The sequence below is a fragment of the Beta vulgaris genome, chromosome 3 (genome assembly GCF_026745355.1).
Source record: "Beta vulgaris subsp. vulgaris cultivar EL10 chromosome 3, EL10.2, whole genome shotgun sequence".
Lineage (NCBI taxonomy): Eukaryota > Viridiplantae > Streptophyta > Magnoliopsida > Caryophyllales > Amaranthaceae > Beta > Beta vulgaris.
The window spans coordinates 8292293-8320258 of record NC_079204.1 but is presented as its reverse complement, the minus strand read 5'-3'; the positions used below and the strand labels follow the sequence as shown (position 1 = coordinate 8320258).

At 35.6% G+C, this 27966-nt stretch overlaps 4 protein-coding genes and 1 pseudogene across 4 annotated transcripts; 1 reads left to right on the top strand and 4 right to left on the bottom strand.

Moving 5' to 3' along the window:
- Positions 1–241: 241 nt before the first annotated feature.
- Positions 242–1595, bottom strand: LOC104896955 (uncharacterized). The gene is made up of 2 exons (XM_057393241.1): positions 973–1595; positions 242–898 (listed from the first exon to the last, which is right to left on the bottom strand). The coding sequence occupies exons 1-2, from the start codon at positions 1432–1434 to the stop codon at positions 725–727; spliced, it is 636 nt and encodes a 211-aa protein (XP_057249224.1). The 5' UTR covers positions 1435–1595; the 3' UTR covers positions 242–724.
- Positions 1596–4204: 2609 nt separating this feature from the next.
- Positions 4205–8767, bottom strand: LOC104888543 (xanthoxin dehydrogenase). The gene is made up of 2 exons (XM_010673564.4): positions 8559–8767; positions 4205–5133 (listed from the first exon to the last, which is right to left on the bottom strand). The coding sequence occupies exons 1-2, from the start codon at positions 8603–8605 to the stop codon at positions 4335–4337; spliced, it is 846 nt and encodes a 281-aa protein (XP_010671866.1). The 5' UTR covers positions 8606–8767; the 3' UTR covers positions 4205–4334.
- Positions 8768–10678: 1911 nt separating this feature from the next.
- LOC104888541 ((+)-borneol dehydrogenase 2) lies at positions 10679–13387 on the bottom strand. Its single transcript, XM_010673561.4, has 2 exons — positions 13244–13387; positions 10679–11568 (listed from the first exon to the last, which is right to left on the bottom strand). Exons 1-2 carry the CDS (start codon positions 13294–13296, stop codon positions 10770–10772), a joined length of 852 nt encoding a protein of 283 aa, XP_010671863.1. The 5' UTR covers positions 13297–13387; the 3' UTR covers positions 10679–10769.
- A 3586-nt stretch (positions 13388–16973) lies between these two features.
- LOC125495465 (RNA polymerase II C-terminal domain phosphatase-like 5) lies at positions 16974–17917 on the top strand (annotated as a pseudogene).
- Positions 17918–24629: 6712 nt separating this feature from the next.
- On the bottom strand, positions 24630–27303 carry LOC104888542 (zerumbone synthase). Its single transcript, XM_010673563.3, has 2 exons — positions 27125–27303; positions 24630–25647 (listed from the first exon to the last, which is right to left on the bottom strand). Exons 1-2 carry the CDS (start codon positions 27175–27177, stop codon positions 24849–24851), a joined length of 852 nt encoding a protein of 283 aa, XP_010671865.1. The 5' UTR covers positions 27178–27303; the 3' UTR covers positions 24630–24848.
- Between the last annotated feature and the right edge of the window lie 663 nt (positions 27304–27966).

The following is a 27966-nucleotide window of genomic DNA, read 5'->3' as shown; positions in this document are numbered from 1 at the left end:
CAAACGGACAGGGGCAATCCCCACATGGTCAGATAGACGTTCTTCCCCGTCCGATTTCTACGACATTTACATCTATGACATCCGCAAGCCAGTGTGTTTGGTTGGAAGTGCGATTATCCCTTCATTGCAACCAAAACATCACTTGGTTCACACTACCAAGGTACCTTACAACGTTGTACATACATACATACATGTATGCTTGTGTTCATGAATTAAACAAAGACGACATTCATTGCAAACAAACACACCATGACGTAACATCAACACAATTCTTGAACACAACATAACATCGTTTCGAAAACATACAAAGCAAAACTACTAAAGTGTAGCAAAAGAAACATCACAAAATATAAAGTTTCGGTGACATATCACCTTGAAACAACTATTGCAAAAGCTAATTAACAATTATCGGTGACGCAGCACCTTGCAGGAACTATTGAGAGTCAAGCGGCGCCGTCAGTTTCAGCATTGACGCCAGAATCCGCCGTCGCCATGACGTCGGCGTTACTCTCGCCTTCAGGGATCAGATCTTCCGGCGTCCCAAAAACTTCCAGGAATTGCTGGATGTCTGCTTCAGGCGTCCACTTCGACGTCTGTCCCTCCAGGAACTGCTTCATCAGCCTCGCCTTAGTCTTCCAGGTGTATCGGCTAGCGGCGTCCATCAGTTCTTCACGGAGGCTGGCGATTGTGGCGTCCGTCTCCTCCTTCATCGACGCCAGGCTGATCACATGGCTAGCATTCTGGCCTTTCTCTTAGCCAACTCCTCGGACAGCTCCGTCACCTTCTTTTCTGCCGCTGTCAATGACGCCGAAGACCGGTCCAACTTTTCGCGGAGTGTCTTGCATTCCTTCTCTAAAGTGAGGGCAGCAGAACGTAGGGCCAGAGAATGTTGTGACGCCTATACAAATGGTCGACGTCAGTGAAGTACATAACGAAACATTTAAATGACATAACATGTGTTAGTTGGCTTACATGTATTTGCAGGGCCAATCCTTCGTTCGCCACTGTAAGCAAGGGCAAGCTGGCTAGGCGACGCTGAGGTGCAGGAAACGCCAGCTTCTCCGCCGACGGGAAGATTGTCGGGGCAGTGATTTCACAGAAGTTCTTGGGAAGGGAGATAGTAAAAGTTTCTCCTTCTCCAAGAGGCGTCTTCACAGGTTTGGGGTCTCTGTTGGGTGCCGTCCTAGCAATCTTGGGAGCGCCCATGGATGACGGGGTCACTGCAGAAGCACTTGCGGCCTGTTTCCTCTTCCTGGCCCGTTCTAGCATTTCCGCTTCAGAGAGGCCGACGGTAGGGGTCTTTGATCTAGTAGACATGGTGTTCTCTGGAGGACGTTTGGTGATGTCAGTGAAAAAAAAAAAAAAAAAAAAAGAAAAAAAAATGAAGACAAAAAATGACGAGACAAGTATGTAAGATACATTACCTGACGCCATAGAGGGACTAGTGTTGGTTGTATGCTCTTCTGTAGATTGGGGCAAGACGTCTCCTTCTGACGACGTCAGTTCAAACTTGTTGCGGAATGTTCTTTCCTTAGGGGAATATTTCTTGAGAAGTTGGTTGATTTTGGCTCTGCTAAGAGACGAGTCTTCGACGGGCAAGGCAGAATTTCTGCAATCACAGGGGAAATTAGACGAGTCAACAGCATAAACAAGAGAATTATTCGATGAGAGATAATTACCTTTGGAATTCCATCCGTCATGTAAGTATTCAAAGCTCTTTCCCAAAGAATTCTTCTCAACAAAAAAATATCTTTTCTTCCATCCCCTGTCATTAGCCCCAGAATTTTCTACCAAAGATGGTTTTCCTAGTTTTAAGAAAAAAGTGTACCTAGACACCTCTACTCTTTTAATGTCGTACATGTATAGAAGGTCTTCTAGGGTGAAGTCTACATTCGAGTCTTGGGCCAATTTGTCAATTACATGAACTACACGCCAAACAAGTGGCATAATTTGGCCTGGACTAACTTGCATGACAGTTAAGAGTTGAGTCATGAGAGAGTTAAAGGGAAGGGAGTACCCAATCTTGAAAGGGTTTTCATACAAAACTACCCACCCACTGGGGCAGTCGTCGGGTCGTTGTTCTTCATCGGGAATCCTCGTCATACATTTTTCGGGCAACATACATTTTTCTATTAGAGTAATTACATCATCTTCAGTGAATTCGCTGGCGATACTCTTTCCCCCAATTACCCCAGTCTCTAAAATAACTACTTCATCTGAACTTTCTGCCATTTTTGAAGTTCTTTTTGATTTTCTAATCTTGGGGAGATTTTCTTTGGGGGCCATTTAAAGAAACAAATTCGGAGGAATTTAGGAAGAAGGAGTTACCTGGTTCTTGGATCTTCAAGAGGTTGAAGAAATCACCTGAGGAAGTAGCCGTTTGGGGAGAGAACGAGTTTAATGAAGAGAGAGAAGTGAGTTGGTGAGAAAGGGGGGTGTGAAAGGACAAAATGGATGATGGGACTCTCTTAAATAGAGAAGCGTGTGGAAGTGGAGAAAGTGGGCGGTTTTCCCAACATGATGATTGACGGTTTTCTTACAACTGGGTTTCGGACACGCGTCAATCAGGGGCAATTGTTGGGCCCTCGATTTTCTGGAATAGGCGGGCTTCCCTAAATATTTCGAATTTCTAATTAATGTGGCAGTTTGGCAAAGGAGTGGGAAGACTGAGTCAAGCGACGTTACTTGGCGTCATTCTTGGCGGTTGAGATATGTACGGGATTACGCTGACGGGGCCCTTAAATTGTGGAACAACTCTAAAGCAGCTGGGGAGATATTTTCTTAGTAGTATATATACATAATTTGTAACCTAGTTTTGACTTATGTTCTTTATTTTCACTTCCATCGTCTCTCTCTAGAAAACACCCACCTGTTATTCTTCTCTCTAAATACTTTGAGTTCCATCATCATTGTAATCAGCTACCATTGTAACATCTACTTCAAACGTCATATTAGTGGATTGGTGATCAGGAGCATCACCCGCGGTTTTTCCCTTTTGGGTTTTCCGCGTCAACAATTTCTTGTTTCCTTCATTATTCTATTCTTTACTCAATTCATTTTATTTATGATGTCATTAAATATCAGTATGTTGATTTTGTTGTTGGCACCTAAACCTTTTTAGTACTTGGTACAAAATCGGCATAAACAACACGCTAGGATAACCATCTACAAACCAATTAGTCATAGATCAGTTTATTTGTGCCTTAAATTATGTTTTCAATAATATCAATGATCAAAGATCATGTTTTTAGTTTCTTAATCTCCACTCAAGTTTTAATTTCTTAATCTGAACTTTATTATAATAAAAAGAAAAACATGTTTGTCTACTAATCTCTAATCGGTTTTCTTTCCTCTTCTGTTTTTTCGTTTTCTACCTCCAATTTCAGTAAAAATATCATATTCTTCAATTGATTTCTGATGGATTGAATACCATACTTTGTTTCTAAAATACCAGTTTGCTCTTAAAATTCTAGAATATTTGACACATTTTTTACGGGTACGGTTTTTCTGTTCCTTTACTTCCTTAACTCATATGTATTTATTTAGTTTTAGATTTGGTTGTAGTCTCTTTTCTCCATTGAGTTGCTTTCAATGGCACACATTTCAACATCATTCAATTGGAGACTGTAATATCTGTAAACAAGGGTTCGAGTTCGACTCCACGTAACTTGAGAAGGAGGGTGGTGATTGGTGAAACCGGAAAATCCAGATGTTAATTAGTTTTGATGGTACAATCAGATGTACATATAATAGAACAATGTTACCTAATTCGTTATCTAATTCGCCTTTTGATTTCGCCAATTCGCCCAAAATGGGCCAAAAATGAACTAAAGTCGACCATAATTCGCTTTTCTCAATTGGCAGGGCATTTAAAGAATTAGGTAACACTGTAGTAGAATGTTGATAAACTGATACTGGTGTGTGTTAACATATATGTTCTAAAACTATAGTAAATGTTGACAATTTGTCAATTTGATAGTGGTGTGTGTCAACATTTATGTTCAACAAACAAACTATCAAACGCCAATTTGTTATCATGCCAATGCTATCATTTAAACCTCGTTGATTGGACCATTTTATATTGGCGCTAAAACTCAATGACTTTAAATAGTACTAATTTTATCAACTATTGAATACTAGTCACTACTCACTAGTCACTAGTCACTAGTCACTAGATGATACCCGAGGCATATCACATATGCGATTTTCTTAACGAATGTGTGAAACTTTTGGATATTTCAAAGACCAGCATTTGAATCACCAAATACATACCAATTATTCAAATCTAAACAATGTGATGAACAATCACCTGCTAGAAGACTAGGCAACATAAATCATTTGAAGACTTGTAGGGAGTGATTCACAACTGTGAACCCTCCATCAACCATAAGATTATCTCCACTTACATACCTTGCCTCGTCGCTCGCCAAAAAAAGCACAGAATTAGCAACATCGTCAACTGTCAACTCCAACCCCTTCAGATTGGCTTTGCTTCCACTGAAAGCCCGGAAACCAGCAATAACATCTTCTGTCCTTTCATCTTCGGGCAAATGAGGAAAGGCCAAGTTCGTTGGAATCGCGTAGGGAGATACACAATTGACCCGAATACCATGCAATCCTAGTTCAGCTGCCACACTCTTCGTCAGGCCCAAAACAGCGTGTTTGGATCCTGTGTATGCATGTGGGCCAAGCCCCCCTAAGAGACCCGAAACACTACAAAGAGAAATTATGGATCCTTTCTTTGATGGGATCATTATTCGAGAAGCATGCTTCATCCCCAGAAAAACACCCTTCACATTTACATCAAATACCCTCTCGAAATCAGAGAGGTTCACATTACGAATGTCATCGCAAGGAGGACCCGTGATCCCTGCATTGTTAACCATAATATCAAGAGCGCCAAAACTTTCAACTGTGAAGTCAACAGCACGTTTAACATCATCTTCTTTAGTAACATCGCCATGGAAGAAACAAATTGTCGGGTAACCGCCAAGGGAATCACAGAGGCGTCGGCCAGCATCATCACTGATATCTACAATACATACTTTTGCACCATGTTTGTGAAACAACCGCACGATGCTCTCTCCTATACCAGTGGCTCCTCCAGTCACCAATGCCACTTTTCCCAGTAACCTGGAGAAATAAAGGCACGATATAAGGACATGTCAACATTTGTGAAGGCCGAAGTTCCTGTTTCAACATACAAGCCCAATTAACAACCACATTTCAGTATGAAAGTAGGTAGTCCAACACATTATAATATGCAATGTGTCACATGAACATATTCCTCATCATTGTCAGAGCTTGATACTAAATACTGGAATAATTACCGGGATTCCTCCTGTTTTATTTGTTAAAAAAGTATATCAGTGTCCCGATTAAATCAGGACTACATTCCCAAGATGCAAGAATCTCTTGGGGTTTTTATTTCATTGTGACCTCATCACTTCACTTACATTAATGCTCCAGATTATTTGTTAAATTATAAGGTATAACAAATCATGAAGCATAAAGAATCTTAAAAAAAAAGAGCAAGACTATTAGCTTCTATTCATCATTTACAACAAGATCTACCCTAGTTAATTGAAAGAAGCTCTTGCAGTGGACAGGGTAAAGGGAATCAGATGTATACAGCATTTGCCCTATAAAAGGGAAAGGTGGTTCCCAATCAACCCATTATCTGATACACAACATTTAAGCTAATTCTAATAGATCATCTATGGTCTTAGTCTTAAGTCCTCTTAGAAATGAATACATGATCAGTTATTTTAACCACGTAAATGAAAGGAAGCGTTTCTGAACCCTTTCAGGCCTCATGTACACACAGATGCAATAGAAGTATTATGGATATTTTGACATGCATTGCATTCAGGGATTTGTTTCACGAACTCGTTTGATGTTTACGAGATATTAAAAGAAAATGCCCTCAATAGCTGAGAAGAGTACCAAAAGTCAGTGCATTCAAATGCAGATGGGTAGCCATAACTAACCTCAGCCACCATATGCAAATCTCTAGTAATATAGAAAATCTTCCTCGCATATATCATAACATAGGTGAGTGAGGTTTCGGATTTCTGTCTCTCTGATAGCTAAATCATATCATGGGAAGACTTTTGAGGTGGTGCATGGAAGTCAAAGGGACCTTCCAATACTTCATAAATCAACGCAAAAGAAGATGCTATACATGTAGAAAGCAACCAATATGCTGTTTCTAGATTTTACCACCAGGACTGTGCTTCATTTTCAGCATGATCAATATGTTCACAAATTACAGAAAGAATCAAAGGCAAAACTACAGGAACAACCACCCAAGAAATGGCTGCCAGCACTATTGTCCAGCATAGTCCATGGCAAACTGACTACAATGGACCAGATGGAAGGGGAACTTAAAAGAGTTTCAAAGAAAAGATCGAAATATCAGAGATTTTATATATTAATTCCTCATGAATGTGTATCTTTAGCACAGGAAACTGGGCAAGAGGCTATTGAGAGAACCACCTGAAGGAATGGTGAACATAACAAATGCGTACCTTTCAGCATATGAAATGAGGCATAGAAGGGAGCCAATACGAAGAAATCCGTGATATATGAGGGAAGCTTATAGTGCACCAGAAAAGAACGAGAACTGTTTATTCAATCTACACTAACAAGTGGAACAATAAAAATTGAAGATCCCTTTAATGCAATTGTGCATTGACTCAAAATCTCACCACAATTGACTCAAAATCTGAAGTCTGAACACACTACATCAGTGAAGCAAAAGATTTTATGTTTGAAATTTCAGAAACCCAAGATTCACTAGTTGGAATAAAATAATGGATAATCAAAAGGTATATAACTTTCCATCGGCTTTAAGCTATACAGATAAAAAAAACTGTAGATGCTTCATACATGGCTTCTAATCTTGTTATAGGTATTGGAGGCCTATGTCGGTCGGATACGGGAAGTTGGATAAAGGGCTTCATTGCAAAAAGTTTATGCAGGAACTCGAAAACAGCTGAAATCCAAGCCATACTCCTCAGCCTTCAATGGGAACGAGAAGAAGCTTGGAAAGATTACATTATTGCTTCGGACTGCATCCAAGCAGTTACTGGGATAAACTCCAATGATGAAAGTAAGGACCAACTAACGAGAATCATAAAAAATTGCAGGATGCTCCTAGAGCAGGATGGAGGAACACTCATGCATGAAAAAAGGAGAAGCCAACGCCCCCGCAGATGAGATGGCGAGATTTGCAAGAAAAGACTCTTGTAGATTTTATGGAATTGAATGTATTGTAACCCCCCACTTGGCTTGTAGTAAACTTATTAGGGCTGATAAATCTTTGGAGCCAAACTCAGATGGCCAAAACAGCGAACCTGTAAACTCTATTAGGGCTATGCGCGCTAATTAATCTATCCTACGCCGTTTAATGTCAAAAAAAAAAAAAACTGTACTGTGTCATGAACCAACACATATCTAAAACCCAAGACAAACAAATATCATGCTGCCACATATACCCTTCCCTCCACCACACAAATCAAATGAGACATTAAACAATAAAAATGTGTGTTTCAAAACTCAAACCCATGACCTCTCATTTGATATGCTAATGCACTAACCAACTACACTACAATGCTCATGTTGGTTTTTATGGGGGGGAAATCATTTAAACACAAATATTTATGTTTCTAAAGACTTCAAATGCACATTAGTAAATAATCCGGGGCGTATAACCCAGGACAAAAACTAGTTATAATACATAAGAGAATCAACTCCAAAAGGTACCATTGCTTCATACTGTAAACTCTTGTTCAAGCTATAGGCAAAGTATTAGTACAAAATTGTGCTGACAAGTGATACCGACTCTGATTTGATCGTATATGTTAATTTGGACCCTTCATATCACCTCAAGTATTCGTGTTTAATCCACAGCACTCGGATGTGGACAATTTGACAATTTTCATAAAAAATCCAAATCCGACACTTGATATGTACTGATGTCCAACACGAGTAGGCCGAATAACATACTAGTAGTTGTTAAACATACATCTCACTAGCAACTAGCAAGTCATCATTCCACCAACACAAGAAATCCTCAAGTTAGCCTACAGCTCAAGTACAAAAGAAGGAGAAAAAAAAAACTCTACATCCCTAAAATAGTGAAAATCATTTATTAATTAATCATGATTAAATAGTGCATTAAATCTTTGATAACTAAGGAACCCCTGAAAAAAACAGACCAATAAATTTCTTATCATCAAGTAGTCAAGTTATATGCAGGCACCAAAGATGGCATCCAAATACTTATTTTCTTTGGAGAAATACATCAACTTGATCTAGAATTTATTCTAGTAATAAAGAAGTAATAACATTCATAAAATAAATTTAAAAAGCAAGCTTTTAATCAGTAGAGAAGAATATTTATAACTCACTAACCTCAATTTAAAGTTACAATCTTCAAACCCAGTTCATTCAAAAGATTTGCAGGGATTAAAGAACAAACTAATGATACAAATTAAGCTGTAACAAAAGAGTTTATTTTAAATAAATAAATAAAATACAGAAGTTGAAATTACCTTTGAGTAGGCAAGGGAGGATTCACACAGCTTGTGAGTGGTTCCATTAGTTCTTCCGTCAACTAGTGGGAGCTCCTTTCTCTCTCTTTTGACTCTCTTTTGACTCTTTTTGACACTATTTCTCAGTGAGATGCAAACGCAAGTGTCTTTCATCTTTACTGAATTTGAACTCTGAAGCGTTAAAAAGACCACGTTTTTGCTACATGTGGGTCGGTGTATTTTCTATTGTCAAATTTTTTGTCACTTTTGTTTTTTCGGTTTCAGTGGGGTACAATCACAATACATCATCTCCCTGTACTTACATTAGTTTTGAGATGTCAGTTATTTGTTTTAAAACTGAAAACTTAGACGCGTTCAATATTACTGTAGTTTTCTGTTTTTTTGATTTTTTGATTTTCAAAGTCATATGATATATGTTCTATAATGAATAAAAAATTAGTTAAATTTATTGGAAATATGATGATTTTGAAAACCGACAATTAAAAAGTGAAAATCACTTTTTCTGGTTTCTTATTTTTGGTTTTTGGTTTTTTAGTTTTCAATACAAAAAACGGTAACAAACGAAACCTAAGTAATGAAATTGATAATCAATATAAATTTTTGATACAACAATAATAATAATAATAATAACAAAGAGTTAATTTCAAAATAAGTTGAAATCGGCTAATATGAATCATTGAAGAATCAATGTAATATAAGTGAACCTTGAAATATTAATAAATCATATATTAGTGTGTACATACATTCACGTATATTTATGAATTTACATCTTCTCTAACTATGATTGTTTCTACTTAAAGAATTAAGGATCGTTGAAGGTCGAAAGACTTGATGTGGGTCCCAAGAATATGCTGAGTTCCGTTATTCGTACATCGGAATCCTGCAAAACAAGGTTAGACTATCGGGGTTGTTCTGAGATCGCCCAACGCTTTAGTAAGATGTGAGTGAGATAGAGATAGAAAAATATCAATGGAGAGAGCTGCTCTAACTTTGGTAGGTTAGAATTGAATACCTATTCATTAATGAGATGAGATTGGTGCTATTTATACTGTTGGAAATCCCCATACAAACAACTTTGATAAGATGATTCTTCTTTGGGATAAGTGGTTTTGTTGCCTTTGGAGGTAACCATCTTTTCTAGCCTTTTGAAGGCTTCCTTTGCTATGGGTCCCACCAAGGAGTTGACCTAAACTCATGTTTAGGAAGCCTTCAAAAGGCTAGAAAAGATGGTTACCTCCAAAGGCAACAAAACCACTTATCCCAAGGAAGAATCATATGATATTAGGCTAACAATGATGAAGCCTCACTTCGCTAAGATCTTTTTTACTTTTGACAGAAGTTTGGGTGTATCATGGGAGCAAGATGGTGAGTATACACACATGTTCCTCATTCATGTCTCTAAACGGTTAAAAGTACGTTTATATCCAACTTATTTTATCTAAAAAAACCAGTTGAATATTACACCCTAAACTGTTTGATAAGAATACTTGTCAGCTTTTAAGTTTATGCGTCAAACCGGGAAAAAGAAAAAGGTTTCTTGAATGGGTATTTACCGATAAGGATAGCTATGTTGTTTGACTTTTACAATCTCTAAGGTATTACTTTGACCATTATCTTTGATCATGTAATTATGTATTAATTTGAATAATATTAGAAAGATATACTGAAGACAACATTGAGATGAATATAGTAACAGCCAAGCCATTATATTTTGACCTTTGTATTGCTGAGAATTTGAGCATTTTGAAAAGTCTGAACTTTACTTTTTAGTCTATTCCACATAGCCACCCAAGCAACAAATTTATGTTCTGGAATGGCAATTCTTTCCCAGATGGTCTTATACTCTTATCCCAATAGCATCTAGTACCCTCAGACAAACTTTGCACATATACCTTCTGAAGAGAATATGAAGGTAACATTCTGAGCTCAGCTTCTGTAAATTGAAACTTCAATTCAACATGACAAATGCTTTTCAGTACCAGCTGTAAATTATCTCCAAAATATTTATAATTAAGGTTATGTTCTATTCACCCGAATTATATTGAACGGAAATTATCTTCCAATGAATGTTTAAATAAAAATAACTAATGACCTAATTGATCAACCGAGACCAAACAGAGGAAAAAAAAACATAGGATGTATGTAATTACATCTTGGTGATTGCATAATTATACATATTATATTGATGCTTAAAGCTGCTACAACATAAAATCATTTGAAGGTTCTTAAAGAGTGATTAACAGATGCAAAACCTCCATCAATAACAAGATTTTCGGCACTTATATACCTGGCCTCATCACTTGCCAAGAAAACCACTGCATTTGCCACATCTTCAGCTGTCAAAATTACTCCTTGCAGATTGGCTATCTTGCCAGCAAAAGCCAGGAAACCAGCAATTGCATCGTCGGTCCTTTCGTCCTTGGGAAGATGACCCATGGAGAAGTCGGTTGGAACTGCATACGGAGAAACACAATTGACTCGTATCCCATATTGTCCTAGTTCGGCTGCCACATTCTTTGTTAAACCTAAAATAGCATGTTTGGATGCTGTATATCCATGAGGGCTTATGCCGGCCATGACAGATGCAATACTACAGAGAGAAATTATGGAGCCTTTCTTTAATGGGATCATTATTCTAGCAGCATGCTTCATCCCATAGAAAACACCTTTCACATTGACATCCAACACCTTCTCCAAATCAGAGCTGTCTACATTACGAATGTCAGTAAAAGGAGGATCTATACATCCTGCATTATTCACTATAATATCAAGAGTGCCAAATTTGTCTACTGTGAAATCAACAGCTCGTTTAACATCATCCTCCTTGGTAACGTCACAGTGTAAATAACATATGTTTTCGTCTCCACCAAGGGAATGACAAACGCGTTGGCTAGCTTCGTCATTAATATCTACTAGACATACTTTTGCACCATGCTTGTGGAATGTACGTACGATACTTTCTCCTATTCCGTTGGCCCCTCCAGTTATGAGTGCCACTTTCCCTAGTAACCTGGAGAAAATATTTCATGAGAGTGTTCAATAGGGGAGTTTGGAGGGAAAGGTTGGGATTCATCTTGACATCTTCCTCTATTTAGATAATCAAACAAGGCAAATTGATGTTGCTTTCCTTTAATTTAACAAGGAGAACAATTTCGAGACGTTTACTCTCTCAATCTAATACAACGGCCCTACTGTGCCAAAGTTGAGACTTTGATAAAGTATAGATCAACCATCAGTTTATCAAAAGACCAACTCAACCAAAAGTTTAAGCTGATAGTTGGGGCTCCAGGAATAGATCTTACTCTATCAGACTTCATAGCAAGTACCAAGTAATTTTTCCCTCTTAGACTAGGGCCATTGGATGTTATAGACTTGTAGTGACAATAATTTCTACGAGAGCAAGAAGTTTAGCGAGGGAGATGTAACACATAGAAAACTAAAAGCTGCTATTTAATTGTTCCTAGTTTTTACCACAATGTGTGTGCTCTGTGTTTGATAGCATCAGCACGATCAATTCATATACTAAGCAAAATTACAAATAACAGATAAATTTCAACAAGTTCAGATAAGATAAGTTCATCATCAAAATTCAGGTGAAGAAAACTTATCCTAAATAGCAACCATCAGCAGTAGAGGAACAATTATGTAGTTGAAAATATATTAATCTTACAACAATTCACGCAAAAGAAAAGAAAAACATTTCTAAAAAATTACTATGTGACCAATGGATTGCAACTAGACAAAAGAAATTCAAATAGCAAATTAAGTAAATTAAAGAAAGGGCTTAATTACTTTGAGTTCCCCACTATTCTAGATTCTGATGGGTCAAAGGCTCGAAACCCACCATCAAAATTAACTTATGAATCAATAACACTATGTAAGTATGTAACAATACAAAGAAAAACTCAAAATTTATAACGGTTATAAGATATACTTCCTCCGTTCTTTTTCTATTATAACAACTGAATTTTCACGCTTGTTAATGCACATCTTCAATTATCAATATCTTCAATTACTTTTTAGTAAAAATTATAAAAATTTGATATTTTGAAAGTATATATCAAAACGAATCTAACGAGAACTCCACATGACAATATTTTTTCTTGTGTAAAAATCACAATACATAGTTAAGGGGTGGTGATAAATAGTGTAAATTTATCATTGTTACAATAATAAAAGAACGGAGGAAGGAAGGGGAAATTAGGGATCTCTCCTTGCAAACAGTGAGAGTTGATCCCTTGACCTCTGGAATCGAAGGTAATGCCAATACCACTAGACTATCACCAATTGCTCATCTTTCTTCCCAAAATATAACATTTAAAACAGACAACAATTAGGAATACGTTGTAGCTACAATACAACACTATCACACCTCCAAAAAAAAAAAAAAAATAGGGATTCTAGAGAACTCAATTAAATGAGAACAATAATTTTGGACAGATTGGATAATATACATTAATTAAACAAAAACATCTTTTATGCGTGTAATGAAATTGTGGAAATTCAATAAACTCAACAATTGTAGAAAGATACAATAAAGAGCCACTAAAATCATAACGGAAACTATTATGTAAGACATGAGTTATAACGAAAACAAAGTAGTGAATTTGTGATGCAACTAAACTAAAAAGAAAGAGTGGTATGAATATGATTTCATTTTCCTCTCTTTAGTCCAATTAACATACCTTTGGGTTGAAGGTGGAAGACTATTAGTATTACAGCTGCTCACTTCTGCCATTAGTTTTAAGCTCTCTTTCTCTCTCCTCTCCTAGTCACATATTGATATTATTTCCCGGATTTGCTACATTTATATCTAGCTCCGCAGTTGATTAGTTCCACAAATTTCAGCCACATATTGACATTCTTGTACATTAATTGGGTTACAATCATGTTGTTATATGTTGACCTTTTGTTTTAGTACCCATATTGAGTTTTTTTTTATTTTGTTTGTGTATATAGAATATGTTATGCATCCATGTTAGTGAAGCTAATGTATATTTAGTCATACACACTTTAATGTACACAAAATAGGGTCAGCTCTATAAAATAACTTGAACATCCCGTCATAATAATATTGTACATTCAGGCTTAGTAATTGAACAATCTTGCTAGAACATTCGTACATTGAGTCATATCCATTGAACATTCAATCAAATAATAATGTATATATCTATACTAATATATTAAAAGGCGTGCGTAAACCAGGAACGGTGCCACGTGGCGCTCTCCCTAGGAAGTTTTAGTTCATGTAATCCATGTACAATGAAAAAAATTAGAAATTGCATAGTATAGGTTTTGATCCCATGACCTCAAGTTCATGTACTAAAGTTTTAACCACTAGACCAAGCTGTATTTAGTGATATCATATCAAAGTACAATATTAATAAATGAAAATTTTCTTACCCGGGGCATTGGCCGGGCATAATAACTAGTTTTGAGTTATAACCCATGAACAATATCAGCTTCATAAAATACCTTAAACATTCAGTCATAACAACATTGTACATTCAAGCATATAAATTGAGCAATCTTGCTATAACATTGTACAGTGAGTCATAATCAGTCAATATTCAATAAAACAATATTGTACATTGACTCGTATCCAGTGAACATATTGAATTTCATCACTTTGAATTGTGGCATCTGGAGCATTATGAGGTATGGGACTGTAATTGTATATATTGAATTTCATTAGTGAACAAACATCAACACACCAGTGTACAAAGATTGTAAATTACTCACTTGACATCAGCTTCAGGAATTGGGTTACTTTCAGCTGGGGGTTGTCATTGTACATTTTGATTTCGTTAATGAACAATCACGAAACCAATAATGTACAAGGAGGTTGAGTGTGGAAAAGAGAGAAGTGGTGAACACTATATGGGGGGAAATGATGGCGGTTGACATCAAATTAGTTATTAAATGGTGAACAGTAACTGTCAAATCAGTTACTTTTTGAATTTTTGACATGTACACTGGATGTAATGGGAATGTACATTGGCTGTCAAATCAATTACTTTTTGCATGTTGAATGGTGCGTTTCATCCTTCTTGCCTTGCGTTTTGGAGCTGATATAGGATACTCATCCTACACCTCGGTCCAGGATCTACTAATTGCTTCTGCCCGTTTTTTTTAATCCGCTAGTCTTATATGCATACTATGTGTGTCAAATCATATAAAGGTTTTACTGTATGATTTGATGAATTTGTGTGAATAAATAACTTTTGGATTGAAATGAATTTTGAATAGAAATGATAGTAATGCTATATGATAGTAGAGTCCGTTTTTGGAGAGACGGTCTCAAGTTAGTGTTAACGTGAGACCGTTGATGTCATGCTGACAGCATGCACGTGCATCAAACCAGCAGTATAATTAGTTAAGCACTTGCACCTATTAGTTATGTTTGCCTTAGATTGTTTCTGGATGAATTAGTTAAGCGCTGGAGTATATTAGTTAAGCGTTGGAGTATATTAGTTAAGCACTGGAGTATATTAGTTATATCATATATTCCAGATTATAATGCTTTTTATTGACCCTAACTTCAATATACATAAACATTCTCTCCTTTTTCTCTTTCCTCCTCCATTCTCTGCATACAACATGCATTGGATGTTTAATTTCGATGTAAGTAAAATATTTGAGCACGAGTTTGTAATGACAATGTCCACAAACACTTACTTTGTTTTTTCACCTGATAAGATGTTTATCATGTTTGAAGTGAAAGAAGAGTTTGATACATATTCATCAAAAAGCGTAATCTATACTGCCCATTGTAGATGATAACTTGCACTTACAAAAACTTTGAAGAAACAAATCAGATCACTTTTGGTACCGAAAACTTAACTTTTGCATTTGAAAGTTTAACTTTTTATTTGAAAAACATAGCTAATACCTAAATGTTATTAGTTATTAATTTATTCGTAATAGTTAAATAATATGAAGTAATAGTTATGCTGCTACAATTGTTATATTTTATGCATTGGGAATCATGCACATGCGTTCATTCACAAAAATATTACAGGAGTATATGTGCAAAAGGTGGATGAGATATGTAAAGTGGAAAGTGTGGAAAAGAGAAATGAATAGATAAATCAATGTGACCACATGGCGATATGAAACCGCGAGAAAATTAGTTTTACAATCTCATTCTCAAAAGTCAAGATAATGAAGATGCAAGAAAGACACTCCAAGAAGTTTACGAAAATACTCTTGCAATCATATATAAAGTCTTAACTACAAAACCAATCGTAGAAGAACGACGCTCATCATCAAGGACAACTACATTGGTTATTTTATACCCGTATGTTTCAAAAACAAAGAGAAGAAGTGCAAGAAAGAAAATTCATTTTGAGAAGACCAAAAAAATAAATTCCAAGAACCAAACTGAAATTGGTACAATAATTAGTCCAAATGCTAGGTTGTTTTAAGTTATTTTTTCAGGTTGTCTTTTGTATTTGACATTTTATATTCTAAAAATTTGTTTCTTCATTTATATTAGAAACCAAAATAATGCTCAAATAATCTTAACTAATTATAGAACAACACTAACTAATGTATTGAATATGTTAACTAAAAAATAATGGAAGTCTGCATAAAGATTACCAGCTGTAAACTATTGTGCTAAAATTCTTAACTAATTCGCCAAAAATATTAACTAATTCGCCAAAATATTATCGTGAGAATTTGTGAGACACGGTTCGTATTCTAAAAATATATATATCTCTTGGGATGGTCAGGTCTCATGTTAAGACTAACGTGAGACCGTCTTTTTTAAGACTTTGTGATGATAGTATGACTACATTTTACAATTAATTAGAATAAATTATATATAATTTACTATTTTTTACTAAATATCCTCGATGTTTCGAAACTTCACCATATACATCTGAGTTTTGAGAAAATGTAAAAACTAAGGGGTATATGATAAAATTTTGAAACATTAAGGTATTTGGTGAAAACAAATTTGTCAAAAATATTTGGTGTAAGCACTTTATAATTATAAAAAGCGAAAAATAATACACCTTTATAAAATCAAGATTAATATTATTAATAGACTTCTCCTCCTATAGGTTTAGGATAATACTTTGTACAGTGTAATCCGACTCTCTTTAGGTTTCCTAATATATTGCATCTTCTTTATATATATATATATAATATATATATATAATATATATATATATAATATATATATATATATATATATATATATATATATATATATATATATTTAATATTTAATAGTCAATGATCCAACTTATCATTTTCTATACGTTGGTAGTTTTGTGTACTTGATCCTTGGATGATATATGTTATTACAAATCCTACTCCTATAACATTTTTTAGGAATACACAGTTTATATATAAACACACATCATATTATAAATTCTTATAAAAACCCTATTCTATACTCTATAGTATTATCTTTCTTCATAACCTTAACATATAGCCTACATCTTCGCCAATAATTCGGCAACAACAAAGAACAATTCTTGCATTCTCATTGTGGCAAGACTAATTAGACAGAGTTAAGGAAAAACATGGCTGAAGCATCTCTCAGTTACAGTATGATGATATTGGTACCTCGATGTCCCGCCATGAAAATAATTCATCCACAACTATACCTTTGCGTTACATTGACCATGACTTTTCACTTACCATTGAAGAAATCAATCACCTTCGAGACGACGATTTGGTGGACCTTATACACCGCAAGAAACTTCACCTAGTACTTGATTTAGATCATACACTACTTCATTCTCCCCGTCGTCTCTCGAAAAAGAAGAAAGAAGTCATGAAAGCCATGCATGGATTTCACGTAATATTTGATGATCAATTGGTGAAGTTAAGGCCAGGCCATGTTCGACTTGTCAATCTACACGATGGGATCGCGTGGATATGCAAACGAATATATAATAATGGCGGAATTACTTATGTCCGAGGTCCCCTCCTTAAGGTTTACTTGGGTGATCGCCAAGCAAGATTGCTTAAACGAGCGACAAAAACGGTTGGATATTGTGTTATCACATGAAAATGTTGTTTTGATTGTGGATGATAAAAAGGAAATTTGGGAAGAATCTGATAAGAACAACATAATTCAAATTGGTAGATATAAATGTGATAAGAAGCAAGCAAAAGATAAAGATGATAAGGAACTTGCTAGGGTTTTAAGAATTTTAAGAGAGATTCATAATGTTTTTTATGAGAGTGATTTTGAGTCTTTTAATGGTGAAGAGGAATATATTGCAAGAGATGTAAGACAAATTTTAGAAAGAGTTCAAAATAAAGAAGAAGATCTTTATTTGGATGATTGTAGTGTAAGTAAAGAAAAGCTTGGTGATGAATCTCAAACGGGGCAATAGTTGTTGAGACGTCAGTTCAAAGATCATAAAACTCCGATCCGATCTCATGACATTAGATAAATCTTGTAAATATGTATGTATACATAGTAACATAGATATATTAATCCTTTCTTAATTTCTCTTTCAAGTGCAATATTAACTCGAAAAACTAAATAATATCAAGAGATTTGATATATGCCGTCCTTATGATTGCACATAAGCATCAAATATGTACTTTCCTATTATAGTATTAGTTAAGAAATTTATGACATAACTAATGTCATTATGCTAATTTATTGCTTAATATCTTTATTTCCAGGGCTGTATATATCGTTTTCCTAATATAATTGAGTTTGTAAAACTCTTTCATGCATGTCGGTATTTGTTATTAATTGATACTGTAATACTGTTATTGAGGTCATTAATGAGGTGAATGACTTTGTACAATCTATTACTATATACTAAAAGAGAATACATAGTTCAGTTTTCCCCCCAAAACTATCCTAGGTGGCATGTCCTGATTAATTTAATTCCCGCCTAAATGTATTGATGATGTGGCATTTTTAAAAAAAAAACACTGAACTTGCTTCTTCCTTGAAAAAAGAAATCAGACTCTTTTGTTTCCAATACAAATCATTTATGACTAGCCCTTTTCTTTTCAGTTTACCCAAAAAAAAACTGAACTTGCTTCTTCCTTGAAAAAAGAAATTAGACTCTTTTGTTTCCAATACAAATTATTTATGACTAGCCCTTTTCTTTTCAGTTCCTTCATCTTCATAGCACATTTCTCTATCTTTTTTTTTATATATAATTATCACCCTTTCATTATTACTCAAAGCTTTGGATTTCTCTATCCTTCTTCATTCTCTATTACTCAAACTTGAAAGTTGAAACCCGATTTGGGGTTTGATTTGGGTAAGTTGTTAGACTCGATTTTGGGGTTGATTGGAGTGGATTGATAGGTTCGATTTGGGGGTTATTTTTGGTGGGTTACAAGTTTGATTTGGGGGTTTTATTTGGGTCTTTTGATCTGGGGTTTGATTTGGGTAAGTTATTAGATTCGATTTTGGGGTTGATTGGAGAAGATTGATAGGTCCGAATTTGGGAATGAATTTGGTGAGTTGTTAGGTTCGAATTTGGGGATTGACTTGGGTAATGGTTGGGTTCGAATTTGGGATGAATTTGGTGATGGCGGTTAGTTGTCGGCGGTGGTGGATGGTTGGGCTGCAGTGGTCGTTGATGAATGACGGTGATGATGTTGTCGTCAATGGAGATGATAATGGTGATAGCAATAAAAAGAAGTTGATGACGATGATCTGATGATGAAGATGTTGATGATCTGATGATAAAGATGCTAATGATAATGAAGTTAATTTACAATATTGATTAGTATAAGAGTATGGTTAATGATTAATTAAAAAATGAATTAAAATATATGCTAAGGTTACAATACTTTATGTCTTTATCTAAGATAAGATGACAAAATGGTGTGGCAATGCAATTTTTTTTTAAAATATGATATATGAAGTATGATAAGTTTTTTCAAATAAAATAAGTGTAGCTCATGAGGAGGTGTATATATGTAGGTACCTAAATTAAGCTATGTTATTGACACAAATATTGTTAAGCTAACTAATTAAATGTATTCAAATTTATTGTACTAATTAAAATTGGTATAAAATGATCAGAATTGATTTATATTGCAGTGTTCTAAAGTAAATAGTACCTTGAAATATTTAAATTTTTATTAACTTATTGCATAATTAATATTTAAATATATTTTTCAAAATCATGCATTGCACGAGTGTTTGACATAAAGCAACCTGTTAATTTAGGTTTCATGTTCACACTTCATCTGGTTTGTGTAATTCAAGTCGAGATTTGATATATTGCAAAGAGATTTTACTGTTAAAATAAATAAATACATATTAGACTCAATTATCATTGAGTTGGGTTAATTTTGGTTTTAGAAAGTTTTCTAGCATGGTTTAGTCTTGGACAAGTTGAGTATTTGGGCCATGTAATTATGTATGTGTAGGCCTCAACAACACCAACGAACTTTTGTTTGGGTGCAATTAATGATGCAAATTTTAATGGGTGCACCTTGCAGTAAAAACTTTAATGCGGGGTGTAAACAACGACATAGATGAGGTATAAAGTTTGAGATTGCCTAAGGAAATTATAGTGAACGTAATTACTATCATCTTAATTACTTATATAAAAGAAAACAAGTTCATATAATTTACCCCAAAATTAGACGAAATTTCATATACTTACAAGACTATCTGCTCTAATATAAAATTTTATGCTACATACCAACCATCATTGGCTTTGTGAGCTATTACCTCACCAACTGCCTAATACTCTGCTCACCTTTCTAATATTCAACTAAAAGGAAGAAATTAAAAGAAGGATCTTAATGCTGTTTCACAGCTCTGTCAAGGCTTTTTCTTTATGTCGAATAAGGACCCAACATCAAAGCTTTATTAAAGAATGTCTACTCCTTTTCAAAATTCCCACAGCCTAATCAGCTGCTTGCCACCCAGTTCTTTATTACGATTTCTTCAACCCTCATGAGCTATTTGTTTCTGTGTCTTCCTTCTTCGTTCTAGAGGAGGATCACATGCTCATTCCAGGAAAATGGTGATTGGGGCGGGTTGCAAGCTACTAGACAAGGATGAGGCAGCTGCTCTCGAGAAACGATAAGCATGACATTCTTTCTTAACTTCCGTATTGATTAGTTCCCCTAACATTAAAGTTTTTACTATTAAATGGAGCTGTTAAAGTTTGTGTTGTTGGATGACAATAATTAATTACCTGATATAAAAGATTTCACTATTATTTCAATTAAACTAAAAGAAATTCATACAAAATTAATATTCAATTTTATCAACCGTGCATCGCACGGGTCTTATACTAGTTTGAGTCTATTTGTGCTTTCCGATGTAATTTTTAGAACTTTGGCATAAATAGGTTCATACTTTGCATTTTGTCTTTTGTGTTTGAGCGCAGTGAGATCGTCGTGAAGGGATATATTGTAGAGGTGATTATGGACCGGGTCGGGCTGCGGCAAAAAAAAAAATTGCCCATTGGTTGGGCCTGGCCTAAATTCGGGCCGAATTTTTGTGCCCAAAGCCCGTTATTTCGGGCCTAAATTAGCGGGCCAAAAAATAGATTAAAAAGTCGTCTTTGACTTGCCCAAAGCCAAAAAAATCGGGCCGAACCGACCGCGAACTGAAAAATTCTGCCCAAAACCCGGCCCAAAAACGGGCCAGGCCAAAATAATCACTCTAATATATTGTGGTTTACCCAAAGTCTACGTGTAAAACTTAAAAGTAGTACAAAGTCATCTCATAGAAAAAAAAAAAATCTTATTACTTTAGCTTTTTACCCATCTATTTCGTGATGGTTTGGATCATATGATCGTATCAAGTTAATTTTGTCAATTCTAGGATACTAGCTATAGAGTCTATTCAAGTTAATATTTATAGTACACCTGGTACACCCAAGACTATTTTCTCTAAATAAGCAAAATGAGTGAATGAGCAAATGAGTAAAATGAACAAATGAGCAAACATTTCTACTCATTTAAGAAAATGAGCAAACACTTTTATTACAAATGAGCAAATGAGTAAATGAGCAAAATGCCCATATGAGCAAATTTGGTGTCAAATGAGCACCTGAAGTTCTAATTTATTACAAAAATACCCCTGGGTGTACCATGCTCATGGTACACCCGGGTGTACAATGAGTGAACTCGCTCATAAACTAGTGAAAAATAGTACTAGCTTTGTGGTTGGAAGAATGAGATTAGAAGCGGTGGCAGATTTAGAATATGTGTTAAGTGGGGTCAAAATAAAATTTCTAATTTTTAATGGTTTCAAACAATTAATTTTACAAGAAAATTTTCAAAAAGTATCAAATTATATAAGGAAAATTTTCAAAATTTCTACATTCAAGTGGGGTCAGCTGACCCCACTAGTACTAACATGCATCCGCCCTTGATTAGAAGGGATGCCCTCAAAAATGTCCAATGATATATCTTCAAAAATCAAACTTGTTCTTTTGAATGAATGAAACATAGGGAATTGGCATAAGGATTTAGGAGATGGATAGAGGATAGATATACAGAGAAAGAAAAGAGGGATCCATGTAATGAAGAGAGAAGTAAATACCAGTTAAATAAAGTGACATTTAATTTATTTTGAAATGGTCTAAAATACTAAGTGTTTCACTTGTTTTAGCATGGAGGAAGTAATAGAGTTTCAACTTTCAAGACAAAAAATAATAATAATCCTCAAATCAAACTATTGCACTTCATGAATACATAAAAGGAAAAATTGATTCTAATAATCCAACCTTTAAACCATTAGCTCAAATTAATCTCACCTTTTAATTATTTTTTAATAATCCAACCTTTTAGTATTATCTCCTCACCTTTCTTCCAATCCCATCTTCTTCTCCTTCACCCTGCTATGTAGATAAACAAATTACTTGTCTGACATGTATACCATTGCCATATTTGATTGGTAAATATGATAATTTGCTTCCTTCTAGTAATCTTAGAAGAAGTGGGTGATAATGTGATGGGGGTACGATGGTGGTGGTGCGACATCAGTAGCAGTGTGGCGGTGGTGGTGTGGTGTGTCGGCACTGGTGTCCAGTGTGGTGATGTGGAAGAAGATGGGAAGGAAAGTAAATGAAGAAGGGGAGAAAATCTGAAAATGGAAAAATACAGTATATTATACGTATCTAGGGCGTTACTAGGAAATTCTAGGGTGTCGTATAGCAACCTAGAAAACGTTCTCAACTCCCCTTTTGAAACGCAACATGGTGGTAACTGGGAACCAAGTAAGGGTGGATCTAACATGAGTTTAGTGGACTGGCTTAACTGACCATTCCAATCTTTATCCATTTATGCTGATTTTATTATTAAATGACTCAAAACCCATATGGGTCAATATATTAATTGAACCATGTAGAGAATCACAACATCTTAATATACAATTTTAATTAACAGTTTTTTCACCAGGTACCCTTGAGGTTTCACAAAATGCACCGGGTATACTCGTTGTTTGGAAAATGCACCAAATGCCCCTAAGGTTTGACTGAATTGCACCAAATGCCATTAATGATGAACGACATTAAACTACCGTTAGTTTTATTTACACAATTGCCCTAATACTGTCTTCTTCCTCTTTTTCTCTCCTCCTTCCTTCCTCCCCTTCCCCTCCCCAAAAATTTTCTCTCTCCTACCCCCAAGAACTAGCTACCATTAATGGAGGTCGAATCTGTACTTAATAATCTCTTTGATTCTTACTAGTTTCACCTCGAAATTCCAAACTCCCAACCCACCTAACAATTCAAACCAAAATTTAGAAAAATCACGCCAATTTTTTATCCAAATATCACCCCAAATCCCAACCCTCCCTTCATTACCATCATCTTCTGAATCATTTGGAGTCTTCCTCCTCCTCCATTTGATTTGTCGCCCTTCAGACCAGTGGACCATTAGTCTGCTCACTCCTCTCACGGCACCACCACACCACCACGTACCACTATGTGCACCACCCCCGATGCACTGCCTCCCTCCAAACACCAGAAAATCTCGCCAGTCAATCATTGCAGCCGCGACGCACCGTAGCGCCACCTACGCTCCTCTCTGTCCTTCGCACTCTCCTCTGTTTCATCTGCTCGACCCACCAACCCCTGTTCGTTGATGTGCCTCACCACTACTCACCAGTGACCGACGAATGCTGCCGCCTTCCCACGCTGCCACCTGCACTACTTTATTGTGAAAAATCACGTCAAAAATTCATACCATTAACTTTTTCATCCACCTTATCTCTCTTCTCGTTTCTTTTCTTTTCTTTTCTTGTTTCTTTTTCTTTTTGTTTTCATTTTCTTAATTTTTATTTTGAAGGGGGTGGGGGTGGTGGGGTCGCAGGGTGGGGGAGGGGTGGTGGGTTCCGGAGGCTGCATGGGAGGGGGAGGGGTGGGGTGGTTTTCAGGGTTTATAAGTGGTTGGGCAAGGGGTGGGCAAGGGGAGGGAGTGGTGGGAGGCTGGGCGGGGGTGGCTGGACAAAGAGGAGGGTGTGTTCGCAAGTGAGATGGTTGGGAATTTTACTAATTAGTTTTAATTAGAGATAATTAGGATTTAATTAGAAATAATTAGGACTTAGGAGGGAGGAGAGAGAAAGAGGAGGAAAAGGGTAACATTATGGCAATTGTGTAAATAAGCACTAACGACAGTCTAACGCCTTTCATCATTAATGGCATTTGATGCAATTCCGACAAACCTCAGGGGCATTTGGTGCATTTCCCAAACAACAAGGGTACCTGGTGCATTTCGTGAAACCTCAGACCCTTGGTGAAAAAATCGTTTAATTAATGATATCTTCAATTATTTACAAATAATCATTATAAAAAGTTCATACTTCCTCTATTCTATCTTCAGGTGTGTTCTTTTCACCTCATTGTTCCTAACCTTTTTAAGTTTTTTTTTGAACTTTTCTTAATTTCACTTAACTTTTCTCTACTTTATGAACTCTTCCTTGTTTCCTAAATTTTCTGAACTTTTCTTAATTATCGATTTTTCTAAAGTTTCCTAGATTTTCTAAACACAAGTTGTAAAGAACATACTTTAATTGCAACATGCAACGTTAACCTCTGAATGCATTATTTTGACTACTAATATCTTCAAGTATCAACAAGTAAAATTATAAGAAGTTGATAGTATGAAAGTATATTACGAGATGAATCTAATAAGATCCTACATGACTATGTTTATCCTTACGTAAAAATCATAATAAATAGTCAAAGGGAGTGTGACCAGTGTGTAAATACAATAGAAGTGCAAACATTACAATTACATATGAAGGGAGGAATATATATATAGAAAACAACACCGATAATAAAATGGAGGAATACATAAATAATAGACAGCATAAAATCATTTGAAGGTTCTTAAAGAGTGTTTAACAGATCCAAAACCTCCATCAATGACAAGATTTTCTGCACTTATATACCTTGCCTCATCACTTGCCAAGAAAACCACTGCATTTGCCACATCTTCAGCTGTCAACTCCACCCCTTGCAGATTGGCTTCCCTTCGAAGAAAAGCCTGGAAATTAGCAATTGCATCATTGGTCCTCTCTTTTTCTGCCAGAAATTTACACAAGGTCAAGTTGGTTGGAACTGCATAGGGGGAAACACAGTTAACTCGTATCCCATGTTGTCCTAATTCGGCTGCCACAGTTTTTGTTAAGCCTAACACCGCGTGTTTGGATGCTGTATATGCATGAGAACTTGCACCAGCTACGACAACAGCAGCACTACAGAGAGAAATTATGGAGCCTTTCTTTAATGGGATCATTATTCTAGCAGCATGCTTCATCCCAAAGAATACACCTTTCACATTGACATTCAATACCTTCTCCAAATCAGAGCAGTCTACATTAAGGATGTCTAAAACAGAATCTGCAACCCCTGCATTGTTCACTATAATATCAAGAGTGCCAAATTTGCCTACTGTGAAGTCAACAGCTCGTTTAACATCATCCTCCTTGGTAACGTCACAATGTAAATAACATATGTTCGCGTCTTCACCAAGGGAATGACAAACGCGTTGGCCAGCTTCGTCACTTATATCTACTAGACATACTTTTGCACCATGCTTGTGGAATGAACGTACGATACTTTCTCCTATCCCATTGGCTCCTCCGGTTACGAGTGCCACTTTCCCTAGTAACCTGGATAAAAGATTGCATAAGTGAACAAAAGTAAAATAGTTCAGGTCATAAACTTTTATGTGTTCTACCATCAAAGCCTTAAACAGTTCTGATAGTAGATAGCTAGGTAATAGTAGTAGAAGTAGAAGTTTTTGGTTTATTCTACTATATATCAAATTATTACTATGTTTTCCCAATATGCAATTTTCGTGAGCTCTGCAGCTAATTAAGTATGAAAAACTCCCTTTGGAGATCATGTTCTCTAGAGAGCGTGAAAGTAATACATTTTGGTAAATTCATCTATCGTGAGGCCATGCTCATGTAACATATTTTTATTCCACATAAACATCAGTCTATTTCTAGCTAGAATCAGTGGCGAACCCAGAAAATTATTTTTGAGGGATCAAAGGAAAATTTTCAAAAGATCAGAAGGGGTATTTTAATATTTTTATCTATTTTTGAAAAAATAAAGCAAAATTTACCTTAATTTTTCCTAAAAGAATAAAAGTTTGGGGTGTCGAGGCCAGCACTCGCACCCCTATGTTCCGCCACTGGCTAGAGCACAAAGTTCCAAGTACAGAATCGTATATTCCCTCCGTCTCATAATATAGTGCCTACTTCATTTTTGGTGGATCAAACTTTAAAATCTTTGACCGAATATTCTCATTTGTATATATAAAAAACATATTCATGTGGGATTTTGTTAGATTCGTCTCAATGTGTAATTTCATAATATCAATTTTTTATATATTTTATTAATACGGAATTGAAGATATTAAAGGTCAAAATTACGTCTTGGAAACTATGTAAAACAGAAACAAGCACTATATTATGGGACGGAGTCACGGAGGGAATACTACATAGAGGTGCCACTTTTTCTAGAATAGTAGGAAGTTAGGAAAACTGAAAGCTTCTAATTTGCTGTTTCTAGTTTATACCACAATGTATGTGCTCTGTTCTTCATAGCATAAGCACGATTAATTCGTCTACTAAGAAAAATAAAAATAAATCTAGATAAGATTTTATTTAGTCACAATAAGATAAGTTCTGATAGAGTATAAATCTAGTTTTGGGACTCCAACCATCAGCTTAAGCTTTTGGTTGAAGTCCCAAGAATAGATTTATACTCTATCAGGCCCCCTAATCCCTAAGTGGCAACATAACCTAAATAACACCCGCCAACAATAGAGGAACACCAATGTTGTTGAAACTTGAAAGTATTCCTCAAAACACAATTCTCAAGAAAAAGAAAATTGGTTCTAAGCAATTACTAAGTGGTACAAATTACAATTAGACAAAACCACTTCGAATATGGTTTAGATTTAGGGGAATGAGCACAACAAGGAAAGATTTAATTGACGAATCACAAACCCATTTGAGACAATTTAGCATGATGAAATTAAGCTAAAAACTACCTAGTGAAACAGTGATGAAATTAAGCTAATATGAAAAAGTGATACATAAATTCCATTTTAATCTTTTATTCCAATGAACATACCTTTGGGTTGAAGGTAGAGGATTGTTAGTATTACAACTGCTAATTGCTGCCATTAGTTTTCCGCTCTCTTTCACTCTCCTCTCTCAATCTCTTCCTCTTCTACTCATGTACTCATTGTACATTTGTACTGAGACTCTGAGACTGCTTTTCAGATTTTCCACGTTTATTATCTTGCTAAACGCAATTTTATCTATACTCGAACAGTCGAACTGACAGGTGCCAACTGTCGGAGAGAAATGACAAATATGAAATATGGCCTACCTGACCGAGTTTGTGTTGGTACTTGCCCTATATGCCGTCTTGAAGATTTTGGGGCCCCGGTTCTAATATGAAAATTGAGCCCCTATATTTATAGAAAATAGAGATGGAAGGTTAGAGTTCTAAAGTGAAAAGTTGAAAATCTAAAGATAAATCATCGACAAATTTATTAAGGGTGGAAAACAAGGTTGATTTCTTCAAATATGAAATAAATTTTCAAAATAATATATTTTGGGGCCTTTATACTTTTGGGGGCCCTGTGCTGTTGGGCTCTTTGCACACCCTCATCTACCCCTCTGCCTATATACACTATCAACGTGTTTGGTTAACCTTCAAATACATGGGAAATTAGAAGTCAGGAACTAACTTACTTAAGCTTCCTAGGTAAATGGAAATTTCTATAGAAAATAGAATTTTCCATGTTTAACCAAACAAAAAAATGTACTCACCTCTTAGGAAAATGAAATTTCATGGACAATGCAAATTCAAGGGAAGCTATACTTCCCAACTTCAACCAAGCGACCCCTATGTATATCAAAACATGTTGAAAATTAAATTAATTACAAATTACATCAAATTAGAGA